Source organism: Stegostoma tigrinum, chromosome 26, assembly GCF_030684315.1.
Source record: "Stegostoma tigrinum isolate sSteTig4 chromosome 26, sSteTig4.hap1, whole genome shotgun sequence".
Classification (NCBI taxonomy): domain Eukaryota; kingdom Metazoa; phylum Chordata; class Chondrichthyes; order Orectolobiformes; family Stegostomatidae; genus Stegostoma; species Stegostoma tigrinum.
In genome coordinates, this window is record NC_081379.1 from 46,205,492 (window position 1) to 46,221,907 (window position 16,416).

A 16,416-nucleotide genomic window follows, 5' to 3' on the forward strand; every position below is an offset into this window, starting at 1 on the left:
CCCTTTTACTTCATGTCCAAGTATCAATTCAAATGGAGTAAACTGGGTCAATTCATTTAGAGCATCTCTGATAGCAAATAACATAAATGGGATACCCACATCCCAATTATTTGGGTAATCCTGGCAATAAGCCCTCAGCATGGTCTATACAGTCTGATGCTACTATTCCAATGTTCCCTGGGATCCAGGGTGGTAAGCTATTGATTGAAAATGCTGGATAACTAAACTATCCACGACCTCCTTAAATAATTTGCAGTAGAATTGGACCCTCGCTCTGACTGAATCTCTCTGCGTAGTCCATAATGGGTAAAGAAAGCAAGCAACTCCTCCACAATCTTTTTTGCCTTGACATTCTGTAATGGAGTTGTCTCCGGAGAACTGGCAGACACATCCATAATGGTTAACAAATGCTGGTTCCCACTTTTGGTTTTAGGGAGGGGACCTACACAATTAATCAAAACACGCATGAAAGGTTCTTCAAATGTGGAATTGACATCAATGGCATCGGTTTATTACTGCCTGTGGCTTTCCTACCATCTGACACTTATGACAGGGACAGCAAAATTCAATTATGTAATCCAGACCAAAAGAAATGCTTTTGTATATCAGCCTGAGTCTTCCTCACTCCTAGATGACCTCCTACAGGTAATTTATGTGCTGCCCATGATACTTCCTGTCTCTATTCTACCGGCACCAGAATCTGGTGAATGTCTGTCCCTTTCTTCTCTGCACTAACCTGCTAAGGTCTCCATTTCCGCTTTAAGATTTTATCCTCGAGCTAATAACATTCAGGAATACAACTGGATTCCTTTTAAGAGTAGGCTTTATGATACAAATCTTTTATGGTCTCATCTTTTTGTTCCAACTCCATTAATGTTTTTGAATTAGACATGTCTGCCTGCTTAGGTTCTTCTTTTACCACTTCATCAAACAGAGTGTCAGCCATCTGCACCTCAACTCCTTCATCTTTCTCTTTTGTTCACCCTTCTTGCTTTAACTTATAACGACGGGATTTTGTCACTGCACAGTCCAGAAAAATTTAACTCCTCGGTTCCCTGGTTTTCCGCTACAATGGGCATCACTCCCACTTTTGATCCGGCTATATCGTTTCCAAGAACAAACTGTGTTCCTGAAATAGACACACTTTCAAACATTCCCACTGCTACTTCCCCAGTCTTGATTGGACTTTCTAGCCTGATCTTACACAGGGAAACGCTAAATCTCTCCCCTTTTATTCTCAATTATCACTCTCTTGGGCAACATTTCAGAAGGACGCAAATACTTTCATCTCTTACAATGACAGACTGACCAGCTCCCGTATCCCTCAATATTTTAACTTCTTTACCTACTCGCCCTGTTCTATCCGAGTAAACTTTACCCACACAGGCAAAGTCTTTGAAGAGATCAGGCACTATCTTACTATCCAGCCTGTGACGAGACTGTGCACTCTCTTGCAGCTCATCCACTTGGGATTTCCTTCACTACCTTGGCTAATCACACTGGTTTAGCCTCTATTACCACATCCTTTTTCCCAGTGCCTTTCTTATTCCACCAGGATTGTGACTGTGTGTTCCACCTTACTGCAGTGAAACTCCTGAGGTCTTTCACCTCTTTTCCACCGTCTTGGGTATCTTTTTATCACATATGGTGAACTGTTCTTGATTTTCATTGAAGATCTGCCTCCTTCCCAATTTCTATTCCTCATGGAATGAAATTGCTGTCGGAAGCTAGATTTCAATTTATACCCTAATGCATATTCATTCTCCATCTCTGCAGCTCTTCTCACTGTTTTAACTTTCTGTTCCTCAACATATGTTCTTATCACTTCTGGAAGTACATTATTAAACTCCTCCAGCAGAATAATCTAAGATTCTCATCTGTCTTTTCTGGCTTTAATGCTTTCAGCCATCTATTGAAGTTCCTCCGTTTAATTCTTTCAAACCCTAAGTCTGGCCTGGCTCCTTCCTTATTTCTGAACCATTGTCGACGTGTTTCTGGTACCAATTCTTCGGCACTCAAAATAGCGTGTTTTACTTCTTCATAACCTCCTGACACCACCTCTGACAGTGCTCACTAGCCCTGCCTACTAACTTCATCTGAATAAACACTACCCTCACTGTCTCTGGACAGCTCATCTGTTTAGCCAATTTCTCAGAGGAAATCAAAAAGGTTTTTACATTTTCATCGAATTTTGGTAATGTTTTGCCATGTTTGTAAATACCCCTACCAGGTCTTTGGCTACGATGGGTTAGCTCATCATCTCTCTCCTCCTCACTGATCTCCGTCGTTTTAAATTGACTTTCCTGTTTAATTTTTTTAAGAGAGCCTAATGATTTTGTGTGAGAGCTAGGTTTATTTCTCAGATGGTGGATTTGCTTTTGCTTCAGATGGCAGTTCGCTCTCGCCCTGATTTTCAAAAATCCCCTTCTTATATACCCCCAATAACATATCAACTTCTTATAATGATTGGTTTGATGTTGCCGAAACCATCAGTTTTAAATTGAATTGGCTTTCAATCGCTGAGCGCTTGGTTTAAATTAATTGGCTGAGACCAGCTTGTTGCCAAAACACAAGACTACAGTTTTGCCTCTGTAAAGCCTTTTGATACGTTTGTTTTAATTTGGGGCTCTCTGTACAGTACTTACATATTTCCGAGCACAAAGCACAATCTTTTAGAGGGAACATGCACTTCTCTTCCCTCCTATTATTTTTACTAACAAATTCTAACTTCCCACTTTCCAATTCATGAGTATTCTGTACAACGTTGTAACAGTGTGTGGAGAGGAAATTTTAAAGTTCGCAGATGGCTTGAAACTTGGAAGAATTGTAAACTGTGAGGATAGTGTGGATCTCCAGAAGGACATGGGCACTTTGGTGACAGATGAGGATCAGTGCAGAGAAGTGAGAAGTGATTGACTTTGCAGGAATGCTGAAAGACAATACAAAATAGGGGGTACAGTTCTAAAGGGGGCACAGGAGCAGAGAGAGCTGGGGGGTGGTATATAATCATTGAAGGTGGCAGGACAGGCAGAGACAGTAGTTAATAAAGTACACAGTGTTCCTGGCTTTATTAATAGAGAGTGCAAGAGGGGGTTTTGCTGAATTTGTACAAAACACATGCTAGACCTCAACTGGGCAACTGTGTATCATTGTGGGTGTCCCATTGTAGGAAGGATGTGAATGTAAAGGAGAGAGGGTGGAAGCGATGGATGAGAATGGTTCCAGGGATGAGAAGCTTTAGTGATGAGGATAGATCGAAGATGTTGGGACTGTTCTCTTTGGAAAGAAAGCGGCTGAGAGGAGATTTGATAGAGGTTTCCAAAATCATCAGTGAGCTGGCTAGAATAAATAGCGAAAAGCTGTTCCTGATCTTTAAAGGAACACAAATAAGAGGGGCGGAGATTTAAAGTGAAATTTAAAAAGAGATTAGCAAAGACAGATATGGGTCTCTTACAGTCAGGAGATGAAATGACAGGCAATCGGAGAAATACTGTGTAACTCCTTACAGAGGAAGATTTTTAAAAAACCAAGGAGCAACTGAGAATGAGAAACTAAGCAGGGAAGTGATGCTGCACCTCTACATATTGGTCAGAATACTTTTGGAGTATTGTGCTCAGTTCTGGGCACACTATTTAAGGAAGCTTAAAGCCTTAGAGAGAGTTAAAAGGAGATTTGTTAGAATGACGAGATAACAAGGTGTAGAGCTGGATGAACACAGCAGGCCAAGTAGCATCAGAGGAGCAGGGAAGCTGACGTTTTGGGCCTAGACCCTCCTTCAGAAAAATCTTTGTTAGAATGATACTAGGAATGAAGGATTTTAGATAAAAAGAAAGATTAAGAAATTGAGTTTATTTTCCTTGGAGAAGAGAAGATTAAGAGGTGACCTTATTGAGGTGTTCAAAATTATGAACAATTTTTTTTACAAGGAATGGAGGGATGTTATGTTTCCACTGGTGGTTGTGTCAAAAACTAGAGGGAGGTTTGCAATTTCAAGATTGTCAGCAAGAGAGCTATGAGTGAGATGAGAAACTTCTTTCGTTGGTTGTTAAGGTTTGGAATGCAGTGGAGACAGATTCAATATGAGGTGTTCAAAGAAAAATTGGTATATATTTGAAAGAGATGATGGATTCAGAATTGGTTGGCTGACAGGAGGCAGAGAGTGGTTGTAGATGGTAAGTATTCTGCCTCGAGGTCAGTGCTGAGTGGTGTCCCGCAGGGCTCTGTTCTTGGGCCTCTGCTCTTTGTAGTTTTTATAAATGACTTGGATGAGGAGGTTGAGGGGTGGGTTAGTATGTTTGCTGATGACACAAAGGTTGGAGGTGCCGTTGATAGTATCGAGGGCTGTTGCAGGCTTCGGCGAGACATTGACAGAATGCAGAGCTGGGCTGAGAAATGGCAGATGGACTTCAACCTGGATAAATGCAAAGTGATGCATTTTGGAAGGTTGAACCTAAATGCTGAATATAGGATTAAAGGCAGGATTCTCAGCAGTGTGGAGGAACAGCGGGATCTTGGTGTTCAAGTGCATAGCTCCCTCAAAGTTGCCACCCAAGTGGATAAGGTTGTTAAGAAAGCATATGGTGTTTTGGCTTTCATTAACAGGGGGATCGAGTTTAAGAGCCGCAAGGTTTTGCTGCAGCTCTACAAAACCCTGGTGAGACCACTCTTCGAATATTGTGTCCAGTTCTGGTCGCCCTATTATAGGAAAGATGTGGAGGCTTTGGACAGGGTGCAAAGGAGGTTTACCAGGATGCTGCCTGGACTGGAGGGCTTGTCTTACGGGGTGAGGTTGAATGAGCTCGGACTTTTCTCTCTGGAGAGAAGGAGGAAGAGAGGTGACCTGATCGAGATGTACAAGGTAATGAGAGGCATGGATAGAGTCGATAGCCAGAGACTTTTCTCCAGGGCAGGATTGACTGCCACGAGGGGTCATAGTTTTAAGGTGTTAGGAGGAAGGTATAGAGGAAACGTCCAAGGGAGGTTCTTCACCCAGAGAGTTGTGAGCGCATGGAATAGTTTGCCAGTGGTAGCCGTGGAAGCGGAGTCATTAGTGACATTTAAGCGACTGCTGGACATGCACATGGACAGCAGTGAATTGAGGGGAATGTAGGTTAGGTTATTTTATTTTTGGATTAGGATTATTCCACGGCACAACATTGTGGGCCGAAGGGCCTGTACTGTGCTGTACTTTTCTGTGTTCTATATAATGGTGGTGTGAGAAAAGAACCGTTCACACAGTGTGATGTTAGGGTCTGGAAGGCAGTGCCTATGAATGTGGTGGAGATAAATTCAACTGAAGCTTTCAAGAGTAGCATTGGGTGGTTATTTGGAGAGAAACAGTGGGCAACGTTGTGGGGAAGAGGCAGGAGACTGACACGATTGTTCACACATTGCCCATTCGAAGACCTTGTGCAGGCACTAGGTGCTGAATGGCTTCCTCTGGGCCATGACAATTTTGTGATGCTCTCTGATCGTTTCTCTCTGTCTCTGACTACCTTCGCCCTTTTGATTCACTCTGTCTCAGTGTTTTTCTGTTTTAGCACGTTTCACAATTTCTTACTCTCTGCATCTGCTTTTCTGACTCTGGATCTCTGACTATCTCTCACTCATGGGGTGATGGTGAAGTGTGAGGCGAGTGCTTAGGAGACAAGAAGGGTGAGTGAGTGAGTGGGAGGGGTAATATGAATAGCCCCTTAGTATGAGTGTTAGAATGAGGGAGTGAGTGACTTATTGATGGTAAGAGAGTCAGGGTGAGAGTTAGGGAGAGAGTCAGTGAGGAGCAGGGAGGCAGTGCGTAGTTAATGGTGTGAAGGAGAGAGTTAATGAGGTGGTGAGGGTGATATGGGGAGGGTGAGCGAGGAGGAGGAGTGAGTGAAGGAGGGGATTGAGGGTAAGTGTGTGTGAATGAGGGAGGAATGGGCTGAGGGACGGAATGTGGTTAAGAGTGGGTGAAGAATGGGACGAAGGAGGGGAGTGGAGGTGAGTGTGAATGAGTGAGGAATGGGTGAGCAAGGGAGCGAGGGTGAGTGAGTGAGCAATGGGCTGAGGGAGTGAGTGAGGAAGAGGAGTGAGGCAGGAGAGTAAGGATGAGTGAGAGTGAGTGAGGGAGCGGAGTGAGGCTGAGTGTGAGCAAGTGAGGAAAGGGTTGAAGCAAGGGAGTGAGGAATGGACTGAGGGAGCATGAGGAAGGGGAGTGAGGGAGGGGAGTGAAGAATGGGTTGGGGAGTGAAGATGACTGTGAGTGAGTGAGGAACGGGCTGAGGGACGGGGGAGTTTGAGTGAGTGAGGAATTGGCTGAGGAACGGGGGAGTTTGAGTGAGTGAGGAATGGGCGGATGGGGGTGAAGGTGGCTGTGAGTGAATGAGGAATGGGCTGAGGGATGGGGGAGTGTGTGAGTGAGGAATGGATTGAGGTAAGGGAGTGATGGTGAGTGAGTAAGTGAGGAATGGGGTTAGGGAGGGTGAGGAAGAGGAGTGAGGGAGGACAGTGATGATGAGTGTGAGTAAGGAAGGAGCTAAGGGGGGGGGGAGTGTGAATGAGTGAGGAATGGGCTGAGAGATAGGGGTAAGTGTGACTGAGTCAGAGTGAGGGATGGAGGAATGGGGGGAGTGAGTCAGGGTGAGGGATGGAGGAATGGGGTGAGTGAGTTTGGGTGAGGGATGGAGGAATGGGGTGAGTGAGGAATGGAGGAATGGGGTGAGTGAGTGAGGGCGAGGGATGGAGGAATGGGGGATTGAGTGAGGGTGAGGGATGGAGGAAAGGGGATAGTGAGTGAGTGAGTGAGGGTGAGGGATGGAGGAATGGTATGAGTGAGGGATGGAGGAATGGGGTGAGTGAGGGAGTGAGGGTGAGGGATGGAGGAATGGGGTGAGTGAGGGTGAGGGGTCGAGGAATGGGGTGAGGGTGAAGGATGGAGGAATGGGGTGAGGGTGAAGGATGGAGGAATGGGGTGAGTGAGGGTGAGGGACGGAAGAATGGGGTGAGTGAGGGTGAGGGGTGGAGGAATGGGTGGAGTGAGTGAGTGAGGGTGAGGGATGGAAGAATAGGGGAGTGAGTGAGGGCGAGGGATGGAGGAATGGGGGAGTGAGTGAGGGTGAGGGATGGAGGAATGGGGGAGTGAGTGAGTGAGGGTGAGGGATGACGGAATGGGGTGAGTGAGGATGAGGGGTGGAGGAATGGTGGAGTGAGTGAGTGAGGATGAGGGGTGGAGGAATGGGGTGAGTGACGGTGAGGGATGGCAGAATGGGGTGAGTGAGTGAGGGTGAGGGATGGAGGAATGGTATGAGTGAGGGATGGAGGAATGGGGTGAGTGAGTGAGGGGTCAAGGAATGGGGTGAGTGAGGGTGAAGGATGGAGGAATGGGGTGTGAGGGTGAGGGATGGAGGAATGGGGTGAGTGAGGGTGAGGGGTGGAGGAATGGGTGGAGTGAGTGAGTGAGGGTGAGGGATGGAAGAATAGGGGAGTGAGTGAGGGCGAGGGATGGAGGAATGGGGGAGTGAGTGAGGGCGAGGGATGGAGGAATGGGGGAGTGAGTGAGGGTGAGGGATGGAGGAATGGGGGAGTGAGTGAGTGAGGGTGAGGGATGACGGAATGGGGTGAGTGAGGATGAGGGGTGGAGGAATGGTGGAGTGAGTGAGTGAGGGTGAGGGATGACGGAATGGGGTGAGTGAGGGTGAGGGGTGGAGAAATGGGGTGAGTAAGGGTGAGGGGTGGAGGAATGGGGTGAGTGACGGTGAGGGATGGCGGAATGGGGTGAGAGTGAGGGTGAGGGGTGGAGGAAATGGGTGAGTGAGGGTGAGGGGTGGAGGAATGGGGTGAGTGAATGAGGGTGAGGGATGGAGGAATGGGGGAGTGAGTGAGGGATGGAGAGATGAGGTGAGTGAGTGAGGGTGAGGGATGAGGTGAGTGAGTGAGGGCGAGGGATGGAGGGAGTGAGTGATGGTGAGGGGTGAGGGTTGGAGGGAGAGTGAGGGTGAGGGGAGCGGGGGAGGAGCCTCTCCGCCGGTGCTCCCGCCATTGGCCACGCCCCCGCTTCCCATTGGCCGCAACTCCGGCCCGGGAACGAAGGGCGCGCTTCCATTGGCCCGCGCCTCCACAGATCGCTCCCCCTGCCATTGGCCGGATGTATCGAGCTTGAGGGCCAATGGGAGGTGCGCTCTCGGGACACGTGGCACAGGCAGGAAGCGGAAAAAAGTAAGGAGTTTGCGTGAGGCCGCGTGACTGGGAGGGAGAGAGGGAAGGAGGAAAATAGAGAGAGAAAGAAATGGGGGGAGAAGAAAAGAAATAGAGAAACAACATAGAGTGGGTAGAAGGTAGGAGAGAGAGAGCTGAGAAAACAGGTGAAAAATAAAAGGGGAGAGTAGAGAGTTGAAATAGATAGAAGATAGAGAACATACCGGGGAGAGAGTAGAGGATAGGGAGATGAAACAGAGAGGGGGAGAGAGAAACAGAGGGGACCAGGCAGTGGGAGAGAAAGTGATTGGAGAGGGGGAAAGAAGAAAATAGATCGAGAGAGACACGAGTGGACAGAAGGAGAGGGAGCAACCAGGAGGCTGTCTTATACCCCCCTCCCCCCACCCTGGATACCAGCACCAACAACAGAGGTGCTAGCTCACTCAGCACAGGTAATTGGGCCAACCCTGAGAGTAGCTGTGAGTTGTCCCCCACCCCCCCGTGACTGCCTCCCAGTTACTGTAGGGGTGTGCCCTCTCCACAGCAGATGTGGGTGGAGAGAGAAGATTGTGTGGGGTGTGCTTGGATTCGTAAGTTGTGGGGTTAATGTTCTGAAGCTGAACTTTTAATCAGCTGCAGTAAAATGTTTCTCGTGAAAGGTTGTCCAATGGTGACGTCAAAGCTGCTGTTTGGAGGGTTGGTGTGGACCTGCTTTCACACTGTAGGGAGTCTGTGATGTTGTACCTAATTACTTTACCAACTTCTGAGATTTCTCTTTCAAATCCAGAATGCTGTCCTTCCCCATTTCTGTGTGGCAGAGTGATTGTGTGTTTCCAGTGATTGGCATTACAATTTGATATGTGTGTAACCCACCTCAATTGTAATGTCTTCCACTCTCCTTCGTTGGGCAGAAGGTGCAAAAGTTTGAAAGTGTGCACCAACACCTTCAAGAACAGCTTCTTCCCTGCTGTTATCAGACTTATGAACAGACCGCTCAATTTACCGAAGTTGATCTTTCTCTGCGTCCTTTCTGTAGCTGTAGCACTATATTCTGCATTCTGTTCTATCACTCTGAGGTACTAATGTGAGGTATGATTTGTCTGGGTATATGATTAAACTTTGCTCCAAACCATTGGCAGTTCTGCCATCAGATTTGCAAAGCCACATGACCAGATTGTGACAAGCTTGCATGAACAAGGAGTAGGAGTAGCCCATTCAGCCCCTCGAACTTGTTACAACCTTTTGATACGATTGTGACTGATCTCAACTTGGCCTGAACTCCACTTTCCTGCCTGCTGTCTACAGCCTTTTGTGTGTGGTGGTGCCGGTGTTGCACTAGGATGGACAAGAAGTCACTGAACACAAGGTTATGGTCCAACAGGTTTATTTGAAATCGCAAGCTTCCAGATTGCTGCCTCTTCGTCAGGTGAACCTGACCAAGCAGCAGCACTACAAAAGTTTGTCACAATGTTCCATCATCCATCGCATTTTGGGGTAAGGAATTCCACAAATTCATGCCCATTTGAGAGGGGTAATTTCTCCTCATCTCTGTTTAAACCTTGTTCTACAGCGAAATGCAAGGCTTGTGTTGTCTGTAGTTGAGTTGTTCCTTTTGTGGTGCGGTTTGTAGCTCCCATCTGATGAATGGAAGTGGACAGTGGGGATGTTACTGTCACCTTGTTTCTACTTCGATCAGTTGAAGTGTTGAGATGACTGTGTGCAGTAACAGCCTGATATTTGTGCTAAATGTTCTTTTTCCCATTTTCTCTAGGGCCCTAACCCTGAGTGACTGTTGCTCCTTGAGCAGCCTAGGGTTTGTAGTCTCTGCATGTCCCAGTCAGAAACTGGAATGGGCTCGTGCTGAAGAGGTTTTTGTCCCCTGGTTGTTAACGTAGATGGGCAGTGCCCTGGACAATACGGAGAATACACATCAGGTGTGGGGCTCTCCTATCAGTGGACTTGACCAGAACTTAAAGCAACCGTTTCAGCTTGATCTGAACCCAGCATCAGCTCCTTCCTTCGGCACCAACCGGAATTGCTCAATGAGAAAAACGGCAAAGCCAGCTGAACGATAAAACTCGCATCAGTCCAAACACAACAGACACGAGGTAAGATTAAACCCCAGCAGTGGAGATCCATCATGGATTTTTTTTAAATTGCCTGTTTCCCCATAGCATGTTATGCACTCCGCATTATATTAGTAGTTTCAGCAGTAGTAGTGTGCCTCAGAATTACTATGAGTGAAGATTTGAGAGAATGACAATTGTCTGTTTCTTATTCGTCCCTAAGCAGTTCATATCGTAGAGCTACCATATGCTAAAGGTGTGAGCCTGATGCCTTCCCACAGTCACTGCAAACACAGACTGTCCTGAGTTAGGTCAAGTCTAATCGCTACATTGGTGACAAGAAAACAGCCCTTTTCTTTTTCTGGCCAGAAGCTTGGCCAGCCTGTTGTGGTGATTGGGAAATTATTTCCCACAGTGCTTATGCAATTCGAAGGAAATAATTGGGAGATTAAATTCTCAGTCAGTGCCACTAATCACCTTGCTTCACCTGCCGTGGCAAATGTAGGATCTTCACGTTTTCCTGCCCTTTGTATCTTTTGAAATTTCCGCCATTGCGAGTACTTCACCGGTTTATATCCACCTTGAATGATATAGTCTCTGCAGCCACTTGTAACATTCCATGTCTAAATGCTTGCTTACTTCACCCTTGTTTCTTTAAATAGTAATCTTCTAAATGTGTCACTCTGTTAGTGACTCCTCACCAAGGGAAACAGTCCTTCACTTTATTATTCTTTGGCCAGTGCTGCACAGTTCACATAGTGTTCAGGGGTGTGTGGGTTATAAGGGAATGGGTCTGGGTGGGATGCTTCAAAGGGGCGGTGTGGACTTGTTGGGCCAAAGGGCCTGTTTCCACACTGTAGGGAATCTAATCTAATCTAATCACAGGGTTCTTGCTGCTCACAATCTACATTACTTTTGGTCCCTGCTAAATAGACTAATATATGCAAATTTGCTGATCAGACAAAGTTAGTTGGGAATGTAAACTCTGCAGAGGATACAAAGACACCATAAAGTGAGCAACCAGATAGTGGATGAAATCGAATTTGAAGTAGTGTGTGGTAGGTCAGAAACACAGAATAGATGTTTAAAATTTTTTTGAAATTTGACGTTTAGGGAGACTTGGGAGTGCTTGTGTCAGGAGCGCTGAGTTAGTGTGCAGGCACAGCAAGCAATTACAAAGTCAAATGGGACATCGACCTTTATATCGAGCGTACCTGAGTACGAGCATTGAAAAGTCTTCAGTATAGTTCTGTAGGATTGACTCGCTGTGTCTAGTTTTTGGTCTCCATATCTCAAAGTGGATGTGCTGGTGTTCGAGATCTTGTGGCAGCATCCCAGTCTAGGTCTTGAACACCTGAGGACGGAGTCTTCGCAACATGGACAGACAGGTAACCATCAACTTGTAAATGTGTCTGGCTTACACCAGGCTGGCAGAGTGAGAGGGAGGGAGTGATTCCTGTTCATCACGTGGTCGGGGGAAGAAACCATTGAAGCCAGTACTGTTACTGCCTGTGCCTTAGGACTGCAGCGTGCACGTTTGAGTCTGTTGTCATGACAACTCTGGCTCCTGTAGCTGTAATATAACTTGCATTTTAAAGGTCGTGTATCAAAGGTTCAATAGGTCCCTGCGGTGAGAGGGTCCGATTATGATAAGAATCTGAGTAGATTGGGCCAGTTTAAAAACACAAGGGGAATTTGGGAGAGATAACCGTGAGGAAGAATTCAGAGTGCGTTTGGGATAGATATGTTGTGGATCCAACGAAGGATTTTGGATCTAGTGACATGTTATGAGGCAGGTTTAATATATAATCTCAGACGAAAAGATCCTTTTAAAATATGTTGACAATAGCACTCACTTTGAGGAAATTATAAGTCAGAAACAACAGTGTTAAACTTAAGTCGGTGTGATTACAGGGGAATGAGGGCAGGGCTGGCTGGAGGGGATTGGAAAAGCAGTTTAGCATTTTCAGAATTGCAACATTCAACTAGTGGTGGACCACGTGATATGGTGTTGGGGCTACAGTTACTTACAGTATACATTTCTGATTTAGGAGAGAGGAGTGAATTCACTCAAACCTGATGACCCATAAATAAGCAGCAAGGCAAGTATTGAAGGTTAGGAGCCTGCCCAGGGTTATAGATAGACTAAATGAGTGGGCAAAATCTCGACTGAATATAATGTGAGAAAATATGCACTTTGGCAGGAAGAGTACAGTGTTGCAGCTCAGCCATTTCTTGTACAAATTCAGCATCAGTTCTTTGCTCTTGTATTCGATGTCCCTTTCTGTAAGACCACAAATAGCCAAGATTTTTTCCCCCGGGGTAGGGGAGTCCAAAGCTAGAGGGCATAGCTTTAAGGTAAGAGGGGAAAGATTTTAAAAAGGGCTGAAGGGTGGTGTGTGTATGGGATGAGCTGCCAGAGGAGGGCTACAATGGGATTTGAGTGAGTCATGTAGTTTTTCCTACCCATGTTGTCTTTTCGCATCTCCACTTGTATGCCGCATCCTCCAACAGCTGCTCACAACCTGCAGGAACTTTTTTTGATGTCCTGCAGCTATGCACCATGGAAGTGCAGTCTGTTTCCTGCCAGGTCAGCTTCTCAAATTGACCATCTGCCAGCAGCCCGCATGTAGGTTTTAACTCACCCCACACCCTTAACTCCTGGGAGAAGCTCTGCTGGAAGCAGTAGCAGAGCAGTTGGGCCACTCTAGGAGCCCAGTTCACCTATTGACTTAGTACAAGAGCATCTCGACTTGTCCCATTCTCTAGCCCATCCCTGTCGCGTTTTGTTATTCCAGTATTAGGAACAGCCTGACATAATTTGCCTCAAGTTAGTACATTTTACATCCTGCCTGATATGTATGTTGAAAGAAACACTCGTTCTCCTCTCAGTTGTTTCTTCTCCCATTCTCTTTAAATTTGCACCCTTTTGGTTTTCAACTTGGGACCAATGGCACCGTTTCCCCAGATTGTGTGGGAGAATTGCTGTAAGTGCTCAGAGAGAAGAAGCGCAGTGGGTGATACAGCGCATGTAATTTCAGTGACCAACTGTGCAGATCTTTTTATAAATGAACTAAAATTCTGGAAGCACCCAGCGGGTTGTAGTGGGAGTGGGTATTCTTTCATCAGACCTGAACATTGGAAAGATGAGCTCTGCTGATCTCCCTTTCCACAGGTCCTACATGACCTGAGTATTCCCAGCACTTTGCGTGCAGTTCAGACTTCCGTCGTTTCGTAGTGTTTGTCTTTGTCCTCCCAACATAAAAGGTTCCACTCCGATTTCGCCAGACAGAGTGATTGATCTGTGCGTGCGGTAAAGCAGCCTCTGTAAAATTGAGTGTGAGAGTCACCTGGCATACATTGTTTAAACTTACAATAGTGTTTCAACCCCTGCCTTTCTATCTGTGCTCCACCTAAGCTGAAGGCCTGGTTGAAGTCACCCTAAACCTTCACCGCCCAAGGAGGTCCCGCTGTGTCTTCCCCTCCAGCGTACACAGCCCCAAATTGAACTTCTGAATAATTGTATCTGGAGATTTCCAGTTCGAAGGCTGCTCTCAAGACTGTGTGCTGCTTCTACTTAAGTTTGACCTCCTTTTGTTAAGGGTCTGTCTTGGCCCAGGAACGATGCTGTCACCTCCCAAATAGAATGGTCCCCACTCCAGGAGCCGAAACCCCCTTTATGAGGCTGACACCTGTTGAACTGTTAGAATTAGCATCTTTCAAATGAGACCCTAGCCCCTGCTTGCCCACACTCCGTTTCAAAGAACGGAGGAGGAGGTGCCATAGAAATATTTATTCCTCAAACACCATTATGAGGACCAAATGATCATGTTCTTTATCTTGTTGGTTGGGAAACTTCTGTGTGCCAATGTGTCTGCAATGACAGGGGTGAGTATGTTTCAGAAACATGTCTTTGGCTGCAAAAGGACTTTGGACTATCCTCGGTTTGCAAGGGTGGGTCTAGAAATAAGGAGCACTTTACTTTTTCCTTTTTCTTTTTTCCAACCTCATCAGCTGGAAATTGCAGTGTGCCAGTGGATTGCCAGTGTACTGCACCCACTGGGATCCAGCACCTGGGAAAGATGTATTGTTTTGTGTGCCACTCATGAAGAGAAATTACATAGACATTTTTGGGGGGTGGGGGGGAACTGGCAACATGAGGAGATTTTCTCCTGCAGAAAGTGTGCAGGATCTGGGGTGCTCTGCACAGGAGTATGTTGGAGGCAGATACAATTGAACCATAGAATCCCTACTCTGTGCAGGTAGAGGCCATTTGGCCCACTGAGTTTGTGCCACTCCTCCAAACAGCATCCCACCCTTCCCCTACAACGCTGCATTCCCCATGGCCAATCCACCCAAGCTGCTCATCCCTGGACGCTATGGGCCAATTTAGCGCGACCAACCCACCGAACCTGCACATCTTTGGACTGTGGGAGGAAACCCGTGGGGAGTATGTGCAAACACCCCACACAGACTGTCGCCCAAAAGTGGAATTGAACCCTCGTCCCTGGCACAGTAAAGCAGCAGTGCTAACCACTGAGTCACCGTGTCTATTAAGACAAGCATCCGAAGAGAGAATTTGAAGGCTGTGAGGGAAATTGGATGATTTGGGTTTCTACTGTAGCAGAGGGATGAGCATCTGCTTCCTGTGTTGCACTGTTCTCTAAGTGACTCAGGTGGAATTATTGCTGCACTTAACTCCTCCAGTAGTTCATTTTCTGACTTTGTTGCGTAACACACAGATTGTTAGCAAGTCTGTTTATTTAAGATGTGAACATATCTCCTGTATCAGCTCAAAGATGTTCAGGGTGTTCCCACTTGTCTGGAAGCAAGGCAGTTGGAGTGAAAACCTGGTTTGAGAAGCTGTTGAGGTAGACCTCTGACACAATGAGGTGAGTAAATGCTGTTTATCCTACTAGTTTATATATCCTGAGCCAGCTTTGGGAAAGTGATAATGAGTTGTGAAGATCTGTCAGAAACAGAATAGTGTCTGATTTTTCCCAGCCCAGGGACTTGTTCAGATGAATCAAGGGTTGTGGGGAAAAGACGGGAAAGTGGAGTTAAGTATCATCAAACTAGCCATGAACTCATTGAATGGTGGTGCAGACTCAATGGGCTGAATAGCCAGTTTGTACTCCCTATGGTCTTGAGTTCTCAGCACCATCCTGCTGCTGAACTGGACCCTACCCTTCTAGTAACACTGAAATTAATAAAAACAAAGCTCTGGAGAAACTCAGCAGGCCTAGCTGTGTCTGTGGGGAGAGTAAGAGAGAGCGAGAACAAAACGCACAACGTTTCAAGTTGCAAATGATCTTCAGAGTAGTTTAAAGGAGTTGTATCGGACTTGATGTTAACTGCGTCCTACCACGTGAACTGCTATCAGGCCTGCCAAATTTCTCTGACGTTTTCTGTTTTTACTTCTGATTCCCAGCATCTGCAGCAAATAGTTCTTTTTAAAAACAAGAACAGGAATGAGTAGTTTTGGACGTTAGAGTTAAGGTTAATTCTGTTGTTTGAAATGTGCCAATCTTGTTGACTCTGTAAATGTTTCCCTCCCGTAGCTGACTGGACCAGGGTTCATGTTGAATGTTGCTGAAGAGCCCAATGGGTGTTGGCTGCCAGAGTCCAAATTTGGACCTCCCTAGCAGCACAGCTGGTTAGTTTTATGTAATATCTGGGAACATCCTGTGCTTCATTTAAATGCACTTGATTGATAGGGTCATGGGATAGCTAGGATCAGCTGTGATTGAATGGCACAGCAGCCCCGATGGGCCAAATGGCTGAAGTCTGCTCCTGTAACTTCTGGCCTTTCGGGTTGGACGGCATTTCTCATCTTTTGAGAAACCTGTTTGAGTGTTATTCAAGGGCGTAGAGTAGATAAGGGGGCACCAGTGGATGTGGTGTATTTGGTATTTAAAAAGCTTTTGATAAGGCATCATGCGGGAGTATATTGCACAACATTAGGACTTGTGGATTTGAGGGCAATGTGTTAATATGGATTGATGATTGGTTAATGGACGGAAAAGAGAACAGGAATAAACAGACATGTGAGTAGGCAGGCTGTCCTTACTGGGTACTGCAAGGATCAGAGCTCGTTCTCTGCTATTCCCAATCAGTATTGCTGTTGATGGGGTAACCAGATGGACAAAGTCATGGTGAGTGGAGAGCGTCGTTGGGA

The 16,416-nt window shown here is 46.4% G+C and overlaps 1 protein-coding gene across 5 annotated transcripts in view; it reads left to right on the forward strand.

Moving 5' to 3' along the window:
* Positions 1-8,206: 8,206 nt before the first annotated feature.
* The window catches only part of wu:fi75a02 (uncharacterized), a 119,001-nt gene continuing 110,791 nt past the window's right edge, over positions 8,207-16,416 (forward strand). For 3 of the 5 annotated variants that reach the window (XM_048556136.2, XM_048556138.2, XM_048556139.2), the window contains exons 1-2: positions 8,207-8,624; positions 9,944-10,280. Coding sequence is in view for 1 of the 5 variants with exons in the window: in XM_048556134.2 (XP_048412091.1) it covers positions 15,126-15,130 (5 nt within the window). In the remaining 4 variants the exon portion in view is untranslated. Of the gene's footprint in view, positions 8,625-9,943; positions 10,281-15,030; positions 15,131-16,416 lie in introns of all 5 variants that reach the window. The other 2 variants (XM_048556135.2, XM_048556134.2) reach the window with 1 other exon arrangement.